The 19,542-nt window shown below is 41.2% G+C and overlaps 2 protein-coding genes and 1 long non-coding RNA gene across 4 annotated transcripts in view; 1 reads left to right on the top strand and 2 right to left on the bottom strand.

Annotated features, from left to right (window-relative positions):
- Window positions 1–6,305, bottom strand: part of adcy5 (adenylate cyclase 5) — a 43,628-nt gene extending 37,323 nt beyond the window's left edge. For both annotated transcript variants that reach the window (XR_009798045.1, XM_061840816.1), the window contains exons 1-2: window positions 6,165–6,305; window positions 1,597–2,434 (exon numbers count right to left, since the gene is read on the bottom strand). Coding sequence is in view for 1 of the 2 variants with exons in the window: in XM_061840816.1 (XP_061696800.1) it covers window positions 1,597–2,434; window positions 6,165–6,181 (855 nt within the window). In the remaining variant the exon portion in view is untranslated. The remainder of the gene's footprint in view (window positions 1–1,596; window positions 2,435–6,164) is intronic.
- A 2,329-nt stretch (window positions 6,306–8,634) lies between these two features.
- On the bottom strand, window positions 8,635–18,919 carry hacd2 (3-hydroxyacyl-CoA dehydratase 2). The gene is made up of 7 exons (XM_061842445.1): window positions 18,691–18,919; window positions 17,296–17,413; window positions 17,202–17,220; window positions 15,190–15,278; window positions 13,458–13,579; window positions 10,918–11,096; window positions 8,635–9,146 (listed from the first exon to the last, which is right to left on the bottom strand). Exons 1-7 carry the CDS (start codon window positions 18,813–18,815, stop codon window positions 9,064–9,066), a joined length of 735 nt encoding a protein of 244 aa, XP_061698429.1. The 5' UTR covers window positions 18,816–18,919; the 3' UTR covers window positions 8,635–9,063.
- Window positions 9,154–15,174, top strand: LOC133512640 (uncharacterized). Its single transcript, XR_009798229.1, has 3 exons — window positions 9,154–9,293; window positions 13,416–13,612; window positions 14,966–15,174. It is a non-coding gene; the product is annotated as an uncharacterized LOC133512640 (long non-coding RNA).
- Window positions 18,920–19,542: the final 623 nt, after the last annotated feature.

Raw genomic sequence — 19,542 nt, 5'->3', positions numbered from 1 at the left:
AACTTCACAGTGACTAAATCCACTTTAAACACAACCCTCCCACCCAATTTCTTCAGCGAGGGGGCAAAAGAAGAAACACTGGGACAGCTCCTGTTTCCTGGCATCTTAAAATTTGCCCGTGAAATGTGAATATGGCACACATACACCCACATTATATACAGTACAGCTTTACTATTTTAAAATGATGTAGGTATGGAACTGTCTTTTTTTTCCTTCTATACACATCTCCACAGAGCCACCAAAGAGGCAGTGTTTAGTCTTCATTCGTTTTTAAATGGCATGTGTGTATAAATAAATGATAAACATGCACCTAACTTTTGTCCGTAGACGTTAGGTTAAAGAAAACATTTATCAAGTTCAGCTTCAAACAATCCTGTCAGCTACCCAAGTGATGCTCATTAGTGTAGCATCCACAGAACCTCTGCTATCCCGTTTTCCATCTTTGTCTCGTCAACTTCCGCAGATCACAGCATTATGGCTTTAGGGTTTATTTGCAGTGCTCTTTTTCTTCCCCAAGGAGCCGTGATTATTAAATACCATCATAAGATGTTGATGTCTTTTTCCTGAACACTTATCTCTTTTGTTTAGTAATTTGTTATTTTTCACAAATATAAAAATCCTTTTGGTGCTGATATTTTTGTATTTAATTCAAATATTTTTTGACAGTGTTCCCAAGATTTCTGGATTAAAATAAAAATACTGGGAAAAAAAAGAAAAATTAAATCGTGAGGCACCAAAATTTCGGCCACCGAAATATTTAAACCACGTACAGTATATGCCAGGGTTTCTTAACCAGGCATCCGTAGACCCCTTGAGGTTTGTGGTGTAATTGCAAGGGGTCAGTCAAAATAACAAAGATGATAACGATAATGTTCTTGACATAACTCATTCAAAAATATGGAAATACAGGCAAAACGTTCTTGAAGGGAAATCTTGTAGGATGGCAGATTTGCGGTCATAGCCATCAATGCAATTTTATTAATGATTAGTCATTTCTTTCTGGGTCTCGGCCTTCGGTTTTCTGCCTTGGATTCCTCATTTTCAATTTTTGGTTTCTTTACGGCACATTGCTATTAAATATATGCAGAAAATATATTTTGCCGGGCCAAAAATATAGGATTATGAATTGAAATATAAAAATTAAATATTAGAAAATACAAGGGGGAAAAACATTATATAGCAGAAAAAAAATTGTAAAAAAATAATAATGAAAAATAAATGCACAAATTAATATAATTTTGTTATAATATAAGTAAAATATAAGGAAAAACTACAAAATTTACAAACATTTTAAAATTGAAAATAATACAAAATAATGGGAGCATTAGATGTTAAAAGGAGAAAAACAATTAAATTGAGCAAAATTACTTAAAAAAAATTACGAGATTGAAAATAAATGCACATTAGAAAAGCTGTACACAAAACCATTAGAGATAATGTGAAAATGGAAAAAAATTAAGATGAAGGAAAAAATTAAAAACTAAAAGTTGGAAAAATACACAAACTAGAAAATAAAAATTTATATGTATAAATAAATTTAAACTATTCAGAAAAAGGAAAATATTATGTGGAGGGGGAGATAAATGGTTTTCCTACCTGCTTCCAGAGAAATGGGTCCATGGTGTTTTGCATCCAGGAGAGGGCAAGGTGCACGCTGGACAGCAGCAGCCCAGTGAACACGGCGGCTCGCATGCGGACTGGCAGTAGCGTGTATACTACATGGATGAAGAACACGGTCCACCAGATGCCCTCGGAGGCGTCCCGGGGCCGCACAAGAAGCACGCCAACCACCTGCACGAGCAGCACCAGCAGGATGAGCACATAGCACACCACCCACATGTGGTCCTGGTGGAAACCCGTTCGGTTGCACGCCGCCATCAGCACCAATGTCAGCAGGATGGCGCCTGAGAAGACCAGGACGTACGCCACGCTAAGCCCGCTGCCCCCCAAGCAGTGGAAGAGCAACATGACGGCAAAAACCACCACCAGTACTGCCATGAGCATGGTTATGCTGCTCTGATTGAGCCTGAAGAAGTAGCGCTGGTACAGTCGCTCCAGGTTCTCAGACTGGAATTTCTTGGAGCTGAAGACATGCATCACGCCCGACAACAAAGCCGCTGCCGAGAAGCTCGGCTCAGCGGGGACGCCATCTTGAGGGAGGCCCAGTTCCACCGATCTAGTTCGAACCTCGTCACCGCCGCGCTCCTGCCACGCCGCACGAGAGCGGAAGCTGACCCGGCTCACGGTGGTGGCCACGCGGCCGGGGTGTCCGGCCCCGCAACGTTCTGGGGGGTCATCGTCGTCCCTCCAGCGGGTGTTGAGTCTGCGACCAGAGTACACGCATCCATTGGCCGCAAAGTCGGACTCGCCCCAAGCCGACCGGTGCTCAGTGCCGCCCCGCAGGCCGGGCCCGCCGCCTCCGGGTGGGCTGACACTGTTTCAAAATATTCGACATAAAATAGTTATTCAAAATAAGATACACGTACACGAAAATATGCAAAGATATTCAGAGAGAAAAAAACTAAGAATTCTAAGATATTTGATAAAAATAAACATTTTCGCTAAATACATGATATTTTTGTAGAGAATACTAAAAATACTAGGAATAAAATTAAAAATTTAAAAAACAGAGGAAAAAAGTCCCAAAGAACACAAAAACGGAATAGAAAGATAATGGACGGGGGAATGTTTTTTGTTTTAAATACATCCATCCATCCTTTTTCTGAGCTGCTTATCCTTCACAGGGGTCGCGGGAGTGCTGGAGCCAATACCAGCTGTTATTGGTCAGGGCCGGGATTTGAACCCCTGTCCCCAGAACTGTGAAGCCACTTGTAAACATCGGTGCTGATTCCATAGCTCTCGGTTTAAAACTATGTCTGCAGAATAATTTTTCTCCCCAACCAAAATAGACCCTGTATTTTAGGTTTGTTTTCTGATGACATCTTTAATTTTCCGCCACATTTATGACAACCCACATTAAGACCAAAACTTCTGTAAGCCTACTACAGGTGCAGAAGGCGAACAGGTTTCTTTATTGAAATAATTCTGTTTTGCTGCGTTATTTTCACCTATAATGAAAGCCTAGTGTTTTTTTAAAGGCAATAATGAGTAAAGGCAGTGAGGGTTGATACATTTGAGTAGGCTTGTTTTGTTAAAATGAACCACTGCAATGCTTGGCGTTTGCATTGCATCAGGAAGGCAGAGGCATTAGCTAAGTGCTGCAGATTCCTTTTTACCTATATAAACAGGTTTTGTTAGATCATTGTTTTATTCATTATTTCACTAATGACTTAAACACCTTTGAAAAAGTGTACCGTTGATGACATGACACAGACATTTGCTTTTCAAGGCTTTTTGTACGGTACGGTAGTAGTGTTCTGTGCCTTCATGAAATTTGATGGCCACGGCTACCCGTCATCATGTTCAACCACCATAATAAGGTAGTTTTTTTTTTTTTTTTTTAAGCATATTAAACCTGGAATCCCAACTTTTTCCACGCGAGCCACTACTAAAGTTGGTGACCCAATGTTGATGTAGCCTGTCCGCTCCTCCTAACATCTTGCTGTATTTTTAAGTATTGGCTGTTTTAGTGCCTAACATAAAATTCCCCACACTCGCCCAGTTGTTGATACACCAAAAATGACATAGACGGAAATTACATCACAGAAATGAGTCTTTTTTGCCGAGAAATTGGCGGAGCACGGTTGTAAAATGCAAAGATATTGTTTTACATTTCTGGAGAATAAACTGTCCTACAAAAATGACTGTGCGATAAAAACAATGATAAGAATTGCCCCAAATCTACCTCTCATCTACATCTTTTCTAGCTGTTGCCTGCCAGCAGCTACGTAGGTGCCCACGTAGTCACGACCCAGCTCTTCTCTCGTCCTTAACGTGAGTGTTAAATTAACTTGCTACTGACCCCGAGATCTTATTTACGACAACTTCTACCCACTTGATTTGAACTTAAAGAGCCGTAAGACTGCTGAAATTCACCACCTGTCACGATATGATGTTCTCCCTGCTGGCATGATTACTTGGCACCTTTTATTGCTCAGTGGTTTTTCTAGCAATGTCTTTTTGTCTCAAATGTATTCTCTGTCAATTGACATTCTCTTGTTTTACTACAGCGATTCCAACTAGCAGAGACAAATTCCTTGTGTATTTTTGACATACTTAGCAAAATAAAAGAGGTTTCTGATTCTGATTAATATCCTATTGACATTAATTACTGGTGTCATAAAGCTGAGGTTCTCATATGTTACACGAAAAGCATGATCAAAATGGAAAAAGAGAAAGAAGAGCAAGACGACAGGCGGAAAACATGTTTCACATCCATGAAGCAGTTCATCCCCCCCGCACACACATCACGTCATGTGTCTTTGTAACAATTTGAATACAAAGAACATTTCATCTCAGAGGTTATTAATATTGAACATTTCCTACTCTCCAGTTCTATTAAAAAAGAAATAGCTTGTCATCTTTTAATGTGAGTAACAGACCACATTGTTAGAAATGCATCTATAAAAATGAAACAAAAAAAGAAAAATTAATTATCATGCAATAGTTTTTCTTTTTAACACTCTCATCTACAGTATAAAAAGCATTTAACTAGATTTAGGACTCGTAGTTATGGCAATGAAAGCAACTGCTTACTGCTAAAGTTTTTTTTTTGTTGAACAGAAAATAAATAAACACTACAAAAAGTCAAAATCTTTACCAAAAAAAAAAGACTAAAATGATTTTTAGACTAATTTAACTTGTTTCAAGCGATTTTTTACTTGGAATAAGTAGATAAAAAGTTTGCCAAAGTTGTATATTTTTTTTTAAATGCTCTACTGTTTTTGTCCGCGATGAATCTAATTTCAATTAGTTTTGATGAGAAATAAAATACTTTTTGTAACATTTTCAGTTTTTGTAGGACAGTTCTACTTCTTCCTGCTTTGTAGTATTTAAAAAAAAAAGGAGAAAGAGAGAACGCCATTTTTTCGTATAAGCTACTTCTGAGACATTTCGAATCATATCAGATACAGTGGGCAAAAAAAAACAAAAAAAAATTCTATTCAATTAAGCTAGCGATAGCTCTAAGTGCCTAATTATCTTATAATCTAATAGATACGCAGTAAGCATCATTCCAAGCCCCTGCAGAGTTAGAGGACAGTGACACATAGAGCAATTCAAGAGGAGGCACTGAAGCATCATTGTCATTAGCATTAAAAAGAGGCAAACGCGTGTAGCTGTTCTGATCACATATATGAAGACAATACGCCAGAATGCTGCAGGAGCCCAGCTAACCGACTTGCCTTCGTGGCGGCCATGTTGGGAAAGTTGATCTCTTCAAAAGGCAATGTATGGACATTGAAATTCAATCATTACTTGCTCATTTCTCAAGGTCTAGTTTTTGGTCAGTGGAAAATGAGGGGTTGGGTAAGAGGGAGACCTGAACGGTTGGACTCGGCTCAGACTAGGTCATATCGAAGTGACAAACGCTTTGTTGTAGTGCTGAATTACAGTAGTATGGGGTGCAAAAAAAAAAAATGCAGATTATAGCTTTCAAGTGGCGATTGAACATGATTTTTGTACGCTGTATTGACATTATACTGTAACAGTACGATAGAAGCATGAGGTACAGTATAAAACTAGCTAAGTAGTGTTTGGAAACAATCAAAATGTCAGGGGTTTTTGGGTGGGGGGGTTGATTGCCTGAAAAGTTGGCATTTTGGAGGATTTGCCTGACACTAACAGTATATAAAATAGGAGTAAATACTGCCACCTATAGTACAGTAAATTTCTTTTCCCACACCAGCTATGAATCTGGTCTTAAATTCTGTCTGTGACGTCACACCAAGCCACAGGGTGCCTCTGTATTTTGGCAAGGGGGAAAAAGGCATTACTAAGGCAATTGGTTAACGATTGCTCCAAAAGTGATTAATATGATTTAATTTTCTTGAGAAAAATTAATTCGTTAGTGAAATGTAGATTTGGACAATTTAGGTCCTTTGGCAAAAAATACAAAATTGGAAAATACGAGACAAAAAATATAAAATACTTCGTGAACAAATTTTTAAAAAATCTATTAAAAATAGCGAAAAATTCACATGAAAACACAGTGACAAAATGCACACCTTTTCACAAAATAGTAAAATACACACACTCATACTAACCTGTTGGATCTGGACATGATTGGAAAAACTCCCAATTAACTAGAAGCACATCTCTGGAGTTGCTGCCACATCTTATGTGGAGTATACCCGAACGTCCCACTTTTGCATCTGATAACCCGAGAGAAACTGCAATGATTAAATTATTTGAAAAAGAAAATCAATCGCACGAGTCACAAGGGAGCTTGGTCCACGGGGCTGAGGAACGTTAGCTCCAGGTGGATTCGGCTCCACATCATCGGGCCCTATTAGGAGCCACCCGTGGGAAGCTTAGCCGCTCCATGGAGATGGGCTCTATCGGCGGCGACGTCGAGTGGGACAGCCCACGATGGTGCTGGTGCTGGTGCTGGTTGCGTTTTCGGTTCGAGCCGTCCGACACCTGCGCCGCCGAACTGGAGGGGCCAGGCGCCGTTTGTCCGGGAAGCATCACCACCGGCCACCCAGTGGGTGCGAGACGAGCCTCCAAGTGCTCAGGTCGGCGTCGCCATCCGAGCCCAAACGGATCTCAAAGCTGCTCGGAGAAGGTGACGCACGCCTCCTCGGTGTCACCGCCGCCGGTCTGGTCGTGACGAATACGGCACCCCCCTGGAGCGGGCTCCCTTCAACGGCGAGCATTCATCCCCGGGTTTCGGTGTACTGACTGACCGAAGCCTTTCTCTGGTTCAGTAGACACAGCGATGTACCGCGCCCCATTGGGTTACTCAAGAGGAGGCGGGATGCTATGCCGTGAGATACCATTGGACGAGGCGCCAGTCAATCAAACCGAAAAGAGTGGGCGGGTTTGCACATCTGGTTAGGCCAGATAGATAGATAGATAGATAGATAGATAGATAGATAGATAGATAGATAGATAGATAGATAGATAGATAGATAGATAGATAGATAGATAGATAGATAGATAGATAGATAGATAGTGATGCAAATGATAAAATATCAAACAATTACTAAAAAAAAATATTTGAACATATGAAAATATACAGGTGGCATGGTGAATCAGTGTTGGCCTCACAGTTCTGAGGACCCGGGTTCGATCCCAGGCCCGCCTGTGTGGAGTTTGCATGTTTTCCCCTTGCGTTGGTTTTCTCCATGCAACATTAATTGGACACTCGAAATTGCCCATAGGTGTGAGTGTGGCTATTTGTCTTTATGTGACCCGCGATTGGCTGGCAGCCAGTTCAGGGTGTACTCCGCCTCCTGCCCGTTGACAGCTGGGACAGGTGCCAGCACTCCCCGCGACCCTTGTGAGGATAAGCAGCAAAGAAAAAGAATCGATGGATGAAAATATACATGGCAGAACAATGGAACAACTGGTTCGAGTATTGGCCACACAGTTCTGAGGTCTGGTGTTCAAATCTCGGCCCTGCCTGTGAGGAGTTTGCATGATCTCCCCGTGACTGTGTGGGTTTTATCCAGGCACTCCGGTTTCCTCCTGTGATTGGGTGACAACCAGTTCAGGGTGTACCCCGCCTCCTGCCCAGTGACGGCTGGGATAGGCACCAGCACAACCCAGACCCTAGTGAGGATAAGTAGCTCGTAAAATGAATAAGTGAATGAAAATATGTTGGGGAAATATTAGCAAAAAGAAACTAATGCAAAAATATTGGAAGAAAAATGTGCAAATCAGGGAAAAATACTTTAAAATTACAAATAGAGACATAGGTTTAAAAATCTTATACAGTACAGTGATGCCTCAGTTCTCGACCACAATCCATTCCAGAAAACGGTTCGAGAAGTGATGCGTTTAAAAACCGAATCGGTTTCCCATTACAATGAATAGAAAAATAAATAATGCGTTCCAAGCCTTAAAAAATGAGCTTTATAAAGCATTTTTTAGCTTTTCCTGATAATAAATTGCATAGTAGAAATACATATATGGTTTAAATACTTTACATAATCAAATAATTTAAGAAATATATTTATTATTTGCTTTGCGTATCTATAGCGACTCGGCCCCCAGCCTTGTAAACTTTATTTTATTAACAAAATGACACGACAGAAGAGAGCCTGAGCTGATGTGCGAGGTCGAGAAATTCCGATTGGACATAATCACTGTGACCTCAGCACACAGCTTGGCCTGCATTGATTGGGTGGCGTCTCGCTAATTTGCAGCAAGCCAGCTGCTAATGCAATCATATTTTGTTTGCTGCCTCATTTAAGACCAGCTGATCACACGGCTTGTTTCTCTAGCTAGCTGTTAATGCTAAAAAGTGGGGAAAAAAACTACATTAAGCTGTGTTCCGCATGACACTTGAAAGTTGTTTTGCTATTCTGTTCTTTATTTTTTTTGTGCTTTTCTTTCACGAGTAATTGTTTTTGCAATATTTCTTTTGCTATTTACCAGAATTTTTAATGAATGCAATATGCTTTCATACTACAGAACATGAACTTTATTCCAAAACATAGCTAAAATGGGCTCAAGAAGCCAATTAAGCTCATGGTGGTGAAAGTCAGAGTGCAAAAATTAGTCTGGATAAACAGTATGAGTCATCTCTTTTAGTAGACAAAAACACGTTCACATCAGTTTAAGTGAAGCAAAAACAGTAGTTTAACATCACAAAAATCAAATCAACACAAAAAGTGTTCAAGATGTACAGTATTATGCAGAAGAACAACATATATAAGCAATGTTGACAGAGATTCAAACAAGTTTATTGTCACAAAACCAAGAAACATTTTTTGTGGGGGAGGGCGGTCACTATGTATGTATTTTTTAAAAAGGAAGCGGTGGTTTCCTTCAGTGCTTCTTTGAGCACACCGGACCAGATAGATGACATCACTCAGCCAGTTTGTTCATAAATAAAAATCAGGGAAAATAATGGACAGCAGTTGTAGTTCTGGAAAAACTGGAACGGGGCGTGCGAGGTCTGTCTTTGTTTGGATGGAAAGGGTTCTAATCTTTCTCTCACTCCACTTTGCTATAGGCATCGGTGTGGCCCAGAACCTTCTTCCTCTGTCGAATCATGTGGAAGTAGAGCTGAGGGAACACTGCCGGAGGGGAGAAATTAACCAAAGAACATCAGAGAACACTGTGTTGTCTCGTGTGTCCTTACAGAGACAAAAATCGAGGTCAGCTTCATACACGGGTATTGGTGGCAACACTCAAAACTCAGCCCCCAAAAGCCCGGTTGGCAGGTAGGTCAATAACAGATACATAAAAATAAGTCACATGAAGCCTTGACCATAAAGACAGGAATTGGAAGATTTTGCTCTAAAGTGGCCATTTGTAGGTCATTTTGGCTATTCCAAGGTGAAAAAGCTCAGTGTTTTTCCCTGGAACTTTAAAAAAAAAAAATTCTAAACCCGAAACCAGTTTCATTTAGCTACTGATAGCCATGTCTATCTTGAGTAGACCCACACAAAAGGATGAAAAAAAAGCCAGGTCCAAAAAATAGGGGGGGGGGGGGTCGATTATTTTGGTATGAAGCAGCTAGTTTTAAGCAGTCACCAGGGGTTCTTTATTTTTTTTTTTTAAAGAAAATTCAGGCCCAAGATCCTTTTTACTCAGCAACATAAAATTTGGTGGGCGTATTTATCATTCATAGAGCACCAAAAAGTCAAGATTTTATCTTTTTAATAAAGAGGAAATCTACAGCCATTTTAGGTTCATTTTGGCAATTTTCAAGGGACAATTTATCTGGAAAATTCATACTCAGAAGCCAGTGTCATTTAATAACATGAAATCTGATATGTCTTTTATGAGTGGATGCTTGTGTTATCTTTTACCTTACTTTCCTGTTTTATCAAAGTATTAATCTCACAGTACAAAAACTATTGTGATATCACGGGAAAGCTCACAGTATTGCAGAAGAGTTCACTGTTCAGGTGGGGTGAAGAGATGAAAGCAGAAGACCAAAAAACCTCTCTTTTCTACTGCTGGCTGAATCCTTTTCAATAGGTTTTAGTAATTTATGTGTGCTTTCCCCCAGATTTTTGTGTAAAACCGTCAAATCCTATATTACCGTGCACTTCTATCCCATTTAATGTTTACATCATATGTGGCACCTCCAAAATGCTATGGTTGCTGCAGAAATAATCATGCTATACTTAGAACAACAGAAAAAAGACAGAAAGTGTGCTATTTTGATTTAGAGTAGCCGTTTAAGCCTTGTCTAGGGGTCCTTAAATTTTATTTGAATATTTAGACCTGCTAGTTCCACTTTGGAACATAAAATTTCGTATGTACTGTATGTTGATTGTGAGATCGCGGAAAAAGCCTCAATACTGAAAATAAACATAAAATCTGCCAGTTTGCCTTGAAACTGAAATTTTAGGGTCATCTTAGCAGTTTTGAGGGATCTTATACTTTTTGGCAATTCAGTCCCTGAAGCCAGTTTTACTGAGCAATCTGCAATTTGGTTGGCAATCATGAGTAGACCTATAAAAAGTCTCAAGAAGCCATACCTGACAAGACACAAAGTTTGCCATTTTGGTTCACATCCACTAGTTTAGGCTCATTTTAGACATTTCCAGTGGTCTTTAAATTTCTTTGAAAAATTCAGTCCACAAACCCAGTTTTATCTGGCAACATGAAATTTGGCATTCACATCTGTCATGATTACACCCACAAAAAGTGTCGAGATGACGTACACAAAAAGACAGGAAGTATGGCATTTTGCTTTGTCCTACAATGGCAAACTTGTCTGAGAACTTCTGTTTGATTCAAAAATCAAATGTAGCACACGAGATTGATGGGCGATGCTAAATTGCAAGATGGGATTTGGGGCTTCGTTGATGATTAGTACTTTAGTGGACTTACATGGAATGTAGGAGATCATGACGACGATAAGGAAGGTGTAGTAGTCAAACGAGAAGTTGTATTTATTGGGCAGCGTGACCGAGTACAGCCCCGTCTTCTGCACGTGGGGCAGTGCTGCATAGATGGTCAGCAGCTCACCGCTCACACCCATTGGGTACAGTATGATGAAGAGGGTGTACCTGTCACAAAAGTGCAAAATTAGAGGACAACAATGCAATATTTAACAACAGAAAGATGTATTCTGGGAGAAAATTATATACTTGGCCAAGGAGGTGACATTTCCCACTTGTGAAATTTTAAAAACTAAAACACTATTTGCTCACTAACCTTAAGAGGCTTTATTAGGCTATGAAAATGTCAACCCTCTTCCACTTATCTGAGGTCGTGTCGTGGGGGCAGCAGCTGAAGTAGGGAACCCCAGACTCTCCTCTCCCAGCAACTTTGTCTAGCAATAGTCTCTCCAATATCCCGGTGGGACATACCCTGAACACCTCACCAGTGAGGTGTCGGGAGGAGCGGGGGTCATCCTACATAAGATAACCGAGGCACTAGGAGTAGGAGTAGCAGCTCGACTCTGAGCCTGAATGACAGGGCTTCTCACTCTAATGAAAAACCTGTGGAGGAAACTCCTTTCGGACGCTCGAATCAGCAATCTTCTTCTTTCGGTCATGACCCACAGCTTGTGACCAAGGGTGATGTTAGGAAGGTAGATCGACCTATAAATTGATAGCTTTATCTTTAAGCTCTGCTGCTTCCTTACCATTACAGACCAATAAAGTCTGAATCCCTGCAAAAGCTGCTCTGATCCGCCAGTCTAGCTCCTGCTCCATTCTTCCCCCTCTCATGACCAAAACGGCAAGATACTTGAATTCCTAAACTTGGGGTAGGATTTCTTCCTTGACCCAAAGACAGTAATCAATCCTTTCCCGACTGAGGACCTTGGTTTCAGATTTGGAGGTGTTTGTTTTCGTCCCAACTACTTCAGACAAGGCTGAAAACCGCTCCAGTTACAGGTGAAGATCATGGCAATACAGACCAAACTGTGAGACCGGTCATACAGAGAATAGCCGATATCAGGGGGTCCGGTACTCCAGATTCCCAGAGCACCCTCCACAGTATTCCCCATGGGACAAGGTTGAATGCCTTCTCCGTGTCCCGGAAATAAAAATAGACTGCTTGTGCAAAATCCCATTCACCCTCACAGACCGGCTGAGGACCACTGTTCCACGACCGTGCCGAAAACCACACTGTTCCTCCTGTATCTGATATTTCACTTCCTGATTAACCTTCCTCTCCAGAACTCTGAATATACCTTACGAGGGAGGCTGAGGAGTGCTATCCCCCGTATAGTTGGAACACACCCTCCGGTTCTCCTTCTTAAAAAAAGGGAACCACCGCTATGGTCTGCCAATCTAGAGGCACTGTCCCCAATGTCCATGCGATGCTGCAGAGGTATCTCAACCAGGAGAGCCCTACAACATCCGGAGCCTTCATGGACTCTGGATGGATGTCATCCACCACTGGAGCCTTTCCACCGAGGACCTTTTTAACCACCTCACTGACTTCAACCCCAGAGATATGGGAACCTGGCTCAGAGTCCCCAGATGCTACTTCCTGTGGGAATGCATCTCGGTAGGGTTGAGGAGGTCTTCAAAGTATTCGGCCCTCTGAATCACAAAGTCCCAAGCTGAGGTCAGCAACGCCCCATCCCAACTGTACCAAGTATTGCTGCTTCCCTCTCCTGACACGTCACATGGTACACCAGAATTTTGTTGAAGCTGTTCGGAAATCTTGCTCCATGGCCTTGACGAACTCCTTCCACACCAGGATTTTTGTCTCAGTGACCATAAAAGTTGCATTATACTTGGCCAGCCGGTATCTAACAGCTGTCTACAGAGTCCACTACAGAGTGAGCATTGACGTCCCCCAGCAGAAATAGGGAGTCCTCAGTGGAGGCACTCTCCACCACATCCTAGGACTCCAAAAAGGGTGTGTACTCTGAGCTTCTGTCTGGTGCACAGGCATGAACAACATTCAGAAGGGGGAGGAAGGCTAAACTTTCATCTACCCAGGAGAACCCCAACACAAGGGGACTGAGTCGAGGGGAATCAGCATGCCCTGCTGGGCATCTCTCACTGTGGGCAACACCAGAGTATAAGCCAGTCTAACCCCTCTCGAGAAGACTAGTCCTGGACTCCAAGCTGTGTGCTGACGTCTACTACTGTATACTAGTTACTATATTTACAATTTTGCCATAAATATGACCATCTTATTCAAACATGCCAGTGCCACATGCAATCTTGATAACTTGTACTGTAATTTTAACACTATATTAGACCACAAATGCAACAGTTGATCACAAAAGGTTGTAATTTGACATAAAAACTGATACTCAAACTCAAAACACTAGTCAGTATTCTGTTGCAAACGTAACTGTCCAGGAAAGCAAAATTTGCCACTAAAACACTATGGAATTAATGTGTTTTGTCTATTAACAGCGAGTGGGACTACAAAGTTGTCCATTTGTGCATCCGTCCTACCGGGCCCACTTGATGAGGTAGGGCAGGTGGTTGAGCAAGCTGAATGTGTAGAAGGAGTAGCGGATGATCTCGGTGACAGTCCAAGCGCTGACAAAGAGCAGAACGCTGTCCTCGCTCTGCACCTGGACACCGATCAGAAGCACCCGGCAAAGGAGGTGAGAAGACATTTTGCCTCAACGCGGACGTCCACCACAAAGAATCATGCGGGTTTTACTCGCAAATCGGATCCCACTTTAGATATTAGCTTACAGTAAGCAAGTATGAATAATCAATATTTGACAAGGGATGGACAAATAGCGAACACGCTTATTAATGTAATTATGTTGGGAATCACTTTGAAACAATGGAGGAATATTAGATGCCTGATTTGCTGCCTACTAATAGGGTTAATAATTGATAATTTGCCAACACTCTCCAAACACACACACAAAAAAAAAAAAAACATTTTCTAGACAGAATTCATTAATTTAAGTTGATGGATGGAAGAATGGGAGGAGCACAACTATTTATGGAGAAGAAAATCCATCCATTTTCTATACCGCTGATCCTCACTGGGATTGCGGGGGGTGTTGAAGCCTATGCCAGTTGAGTTTGGGCAAGGTGGGGCGTACACACTGAACTGGTCACTTGTTAAACGCAGGGCACACATAACGAATTTAGAGTCTTCAATTAACCTTAACATGCATGTTTTGGGATGTAGAACCCAGAAAAAACCCATGCAAAAACACGGGAAAACGTGCAAACTCCACACAGAGGAGGCCAGATTTCAATCTGCGTCCTCAGAGCTGTGAGGCATATGTGCTAACCAGTCCTCCACCATGCCGCCAGAGAAGAACAAATGGTGTAAAAACACGGGAACTTTTACGGGCAAAATGCATTAGATGGGGATAGGTCTTCAAACAGGAAAATATATTCAAATTCTGGGACCCGCTAACATGGAAGTAAATTAGTGCCACCAGGATATGAATTTGAAATGCCACAGAAAACACGATCTGCATTTGAAATGTAAAGTGGTCACATTTTCAATAGTTGCTACAATTCGCTGTCTAAAATTCCCCGTCTGTGCCACTAGGCAGGGTTACTTCAGGTCAGAACTAAACAGCCAGCCAATCCAGTTACGCTTTCTTAGTATGTGACGTCACCTGACTAAATAAGCATAACTGTGATTGGCTGGGTGTTCGGTTCTGACCTGAAGTAACCCTGCCTGGTGGTACAGAGAGTGAATTTCATACAGCGAATTGTAGCAACTATTGAAAATGTGATCACTTTACATTTCAAATGCAAATCCTGTTTTCTGTCATTTCAAATTCAAATCCTGGTGGCACTAATTTACTTTCATTGCTAAAAGTTTTTGATTTTACTTTTTAAAGGATTGTATTGGAAACAAAAATCTATGTTCAGACAGAAATTTCTTGGTTAAACAAATATCCAGACATGATGTTTTGCTGAAAAATTGATCTTCTAATTGATTGCAAAACTTCCTAACGTCCATCCCTGCTTCCACACAGTCACAACAAAACAAGGAGCAATCTACCCATCAACCAGTCAATCAACCCACACAGCAAATCAACGGCATCTGCACTGAGTGTGTTCATTTCTGCAAGGCGACATCATTGACTTACGTGCTCACGACTCTATGACACCACCTACAGCGTATCAAAAGTATTCATCAAGTGGTAGTGTCATCATCCTGTGATGATTCATATTTGTGTGTATGTGTGTGTGGGCTCACCTCTCTGACGCTGTGCGTGACAGCCCAGGTGAGGAAAACCCGGGACATGACCTGGAAGCCAGTCAGGACGACGGAGGATGGCACGATCCCTGCAATAAAGCCACCAAATCAATTGTTTCATTCCGTTTCTAATATTTTGATCCATTCATCTAGCCCAATTTGGTCTATGCCAACCTAGTTCCACATTCAGCCAAATTCTCCAGTGACAGAACACTATTTGGAACATCTACAATGTCTTTTTCTAAACAAGATGTCACCACAGAGCTACCAACGACGACCACAGCCCGATATTTGACACCAGCCATAAAAAAAATAAAGTTTGAGCAAGTTCAGCTTCAAATGTCATCAACTTTCATTTGATTAGCAGAGACAAGAAGACAGCTGTCGGATTCTGAGAGTTGGTCACATGATGTTCCGCATGTAGAGGATAACCGAAATATTAGAAGCGGCTGCTCGTATGATGCTGTACAGCGGTGGTCTCGAACTCGCGGCCCGTGGGCCATTTGCGGCCCCTGAAACGATATTTTGTGGCCATCACCTTAATAGAAAAGTATAATGGTCGTCCAGCCCTCGGGTTTTATGCAAGCAGAGAAACAATTTTCAATGAAAAAGTTAGAGCAGTGTTTTTTTTTTTTTTTCAAGTTTTGCACATAAGTTGTAAACAACAGCGTCCTTCTTCATCTTATTTTGCGTTACAAAAAGATGTTTGAGAAGATAGGAGAAGAGATAAAAAGAAGATTTAAAAAGTATTTCAAAGCATTGTTATCTTATTTCGTCGCAAAACCAGTGCTCAAAAACGCACAAATATATAGATTACACTAGCCGAAGTAAAACAGAATATATGTGCATGAATGTGAGGGGCGGAGGAGGAGGAGTGAAGCTCCAGGGAGAAGAGATAGCAAAGGTGGACTTCAAATACTTGGGGGTCAACAATACAGAGCAATGGTGAGTGTGGTAAAGAAGTGAAGAAACGGGTCCGAGCGGGGTGGAACAGTTGGCGGAAGGTGTCTGGTGTTCTATGTGATAGAAGAGTCTCCGCTAGGATGAAGGGCAAAGTTTATAAAACAACAGAAGAAACAACAGGAAGCAGGATTGGAGGTAGCAGAAATGAAGATGCTGAGGTTTTCGCTTGGTGTGAACAGGTTGGATAGGATTAGAACAGAGCTCATTTGAGGGACAGCCAAAGTTGGATCTTTTGGAGACAAGGTTAGAGAGGGCAGACTCCGATGGTTTGGACATGTCCAGAGGCGAGAGAGTGACGATGGAGGTGCAAGGCAAAAGAGCAAGATGAAGACCAAAGAAAAAGTTGATGGATGTTGTGAGGGAGGACGTGAGGACAGTGGATGTGAGAGAGGAAGATGCACGAGATAGGCTTGGATGGAAAAAGATGACATGCGGTGGCGACCCCTAACAGGACAAGCTGAAAGGAAAAGAAGAAGATAGGATTGTTTTTAATTTCTAATTTAAATTCCACATTAGTCCATGTGCGGCCCAGCGACAGCCAGACTCCGCCTCCAGCAGCCCCAACGTAAATTGAGTTTGAGACCTCTGCTGTACACCTAACAATAGTAAAGTCAATCATTACCTTCTCGTGTACCTAATCAAGTGTCCTGCCTGTGTGATAAAGTGGTTTTGGTCGCGAAGAGGGCTCATTGCACCCCTCAGTGGCCAAAGCAGGAAGAAAATGAAACGCGATCCCTTTTTTGAAATTATTAAACATAATGCACCTAAATTGCTATTCTTTGCCACAAACTGTTATAAATTTAGTCACACAATCACAATATCTGTGCACAAAAATAATGCAGTTTCGGACCAGAAATAGTTGTGAATCCCACATGGACTCTGACATCTTGGAGAAAGTCTTCCAACAATTCTCTCTCTGTCTCATATATATATATATATATATATATATATATATATATATATATATATATATATACACACACACACACACACACACACGTGTGTATGGCAATGTTATGTGCTATAACAAAGAAGGAATCTCAACTCACCGACAGCACAGTGCACAATCTGCGTGGGGAAAGAAAAACAAATAAAATTAGAATGATTCATTTATTTATGTATTTGCCATCTGAATGAGCGGACCTCCAGTACAGCACCAGTCTGAAAGAACTTGAGGGGCTTCTCGATGGAGTAGTAGAGGCCATGGTAGCTTCCTCTGGCTAAGTACGCTCGCACAAGCCCCACGGCGATCACCATCCATCTGCAACACACAATCACAACAACATCTGTCTCGTTTGCTTTTTATTTGGCTTTTTTGTACATAACCATATAGCCAGAAATTAATTTTATATAGGAAATGTGACCTGAAGAGGGGATGGGTAACATGAGGGGATTCAGGACAGATTTATAAATAATGCTCCATCCATGGATCCATCAATTTTCCAAGACACTCATCCTCACAACTGTCGTGGGAGTGCTGGAGTCTAACGCAGCTAACTTTGGGCGAATAGCAGACAACACGCTGAAGTGATCGCCAGTGAGTCACAGGCCACATATCGACACCTTCACTGAGCGGTAATCGATCCCACGCTGCCCACACCGAAGTCAGGCGTGTGTTCCACTTCACAACCAGTGACCTGGATAAATTCTCCAAATAGGAACAAAAACATCTTGACTAAAAATACATACTGGAAACTTCTGTGTGTGTAAGTGTGTGTGTGTGTGTGTGTGTGCGCGCATGCATGCATAAGTTCATGTGTATGCAAAGAGGGTATTGCAAAGCTCACAATGTGGCCCAACTGGTCGGCACGGTGAGAATTGTGCAAGTATGCACACATTTAACGTAAGAAAAAAAAAAAAGACAAAAGACTTAAAAGTTCTACTCTGTAGTCATCATTTTTTGTCACCTATCATCTAAATTAATGTAGAGACTTTAATGTTTGGCTTCATTATAAATCACTGAGAAATTCATAAACCAGGAAGTCTAAATGACTATTGAAAATCCTAACATGTGTTTCAATATGAATCCTTTCTAAACACCATTTTCCAAGTTGCTTATCCTCACAAGGGTCGCGGGAGTGCTGGAGCCCATCCCAGCCAACTTTGGACGAACGGCTGACTACACCCTGACATGGTCGCCAGTCGAGCACAGGGCAAGTTCTCTAAATACTAAATTATATTTATTTTAACATGGGAAAACAATTAAGCGATGAATAAAAATGACACGTTTGTTAGACATTTGTTATTCTATCGATTTTTCCACACAAAAACGCTTTTATCCTAGGTACCATTTTATAAGAATTTAAAATGAGTCGATAAAATAAAGTGGCGAAGGTTTGAAGAAAGGAATTGATAAAACGTGAAACTGAATGGTGCGCATGCGCAAAAACGTCTTGTAAGCTTTATCCGCGTGAAATCACTGCGAGGCAATTTCTAAGTTCATTAAAAATCACAAATATGTAGTTTCCATGACCACCGACTGATTGTTAATGAATGCAGTGCTCCACATGCATTAGCATGAATAACATGCTAACTTACCCCGCCGTCATAACAACGTTGTAGATGACCAAATAAGCAGTCGCCAAGGCGCCGGGTCCCTTCTTTTTCGCTGGAGCTCCGTTGCTGTGAGCCGCCTTGCTGGCCCCCGAAGCAGCTGCCGACATGACTGCAACCAAGCGAGACCACGAGACGATCTTTGGCCCTGCAAGGTGGCCGCTTTCACCCTAACTGTCAAGGCGGAAAAACTACAGGAGGCAAGACTCGGAAATGACATCACATCAGTCGACTTAACACTTCCGCATTCTCTAATATAATGTATTGCAAATATTAGTATACTTTTAATTTTAAATCATCCTGAGGGTAAAGTTTGTTTTTGTGTGTAACATGATTTTAATTTTGTTCAGGGTGCACTACAGGGAGCTACTCGTGATGTCAATAATGCATTACATTTTCGTCACTTGCCCTTGCACTAGTACGTTGCGTTTCAAATTTGTAAACAATAAGAAAAGTAAAAATATTTTCAACATGATATTTTATAAAATGTCTCAATTGATAATTCATTTAAATAAAATGTATAACTATACTTATTGCAGACTCGAAGATATTGGAATTTTAATGTCATTATTTTTGTATTGTTTTGTTTAATTAAACAGTGACGCATTGCAACATACAAAAAAAAAACAAAAAAAATATGTGTGGGGGGGTGTTTTGGTTTATTTTGCTTTATTGAAATGACGTCATTTAACACCTTTCAGATTGTTGTGACAACGGATGGGAAGCAAACTGACATAAACACGTAGATAAAGCATATAAAACTGGCGCATGCAACAAATGGATAAATGGGGATGGCTCTAAACCAAATGTCCTTGGAAATAAATTTTCCACTAACTG

Source organism: Syngnathoides biaculeatus, chromosome 14 (assembly GCF_019802595.1).
Source record: "Syngnathoides biaculeatus isolate LvHL_M chromosome 14, ASM1980259v1, whole genome shotgun sequence".
NCBI classification, from domain to species: domain Eukaryota; kingdom Metazoa; phylum Chordata; class Actinopteri; order Syngnathiformes; family Syngnathidae; genus Syngnathoides; species Syngnathoides biaculeatus.
This window is presented reverse-complemented; position numbering and strand designations above follow the sequence as displayed.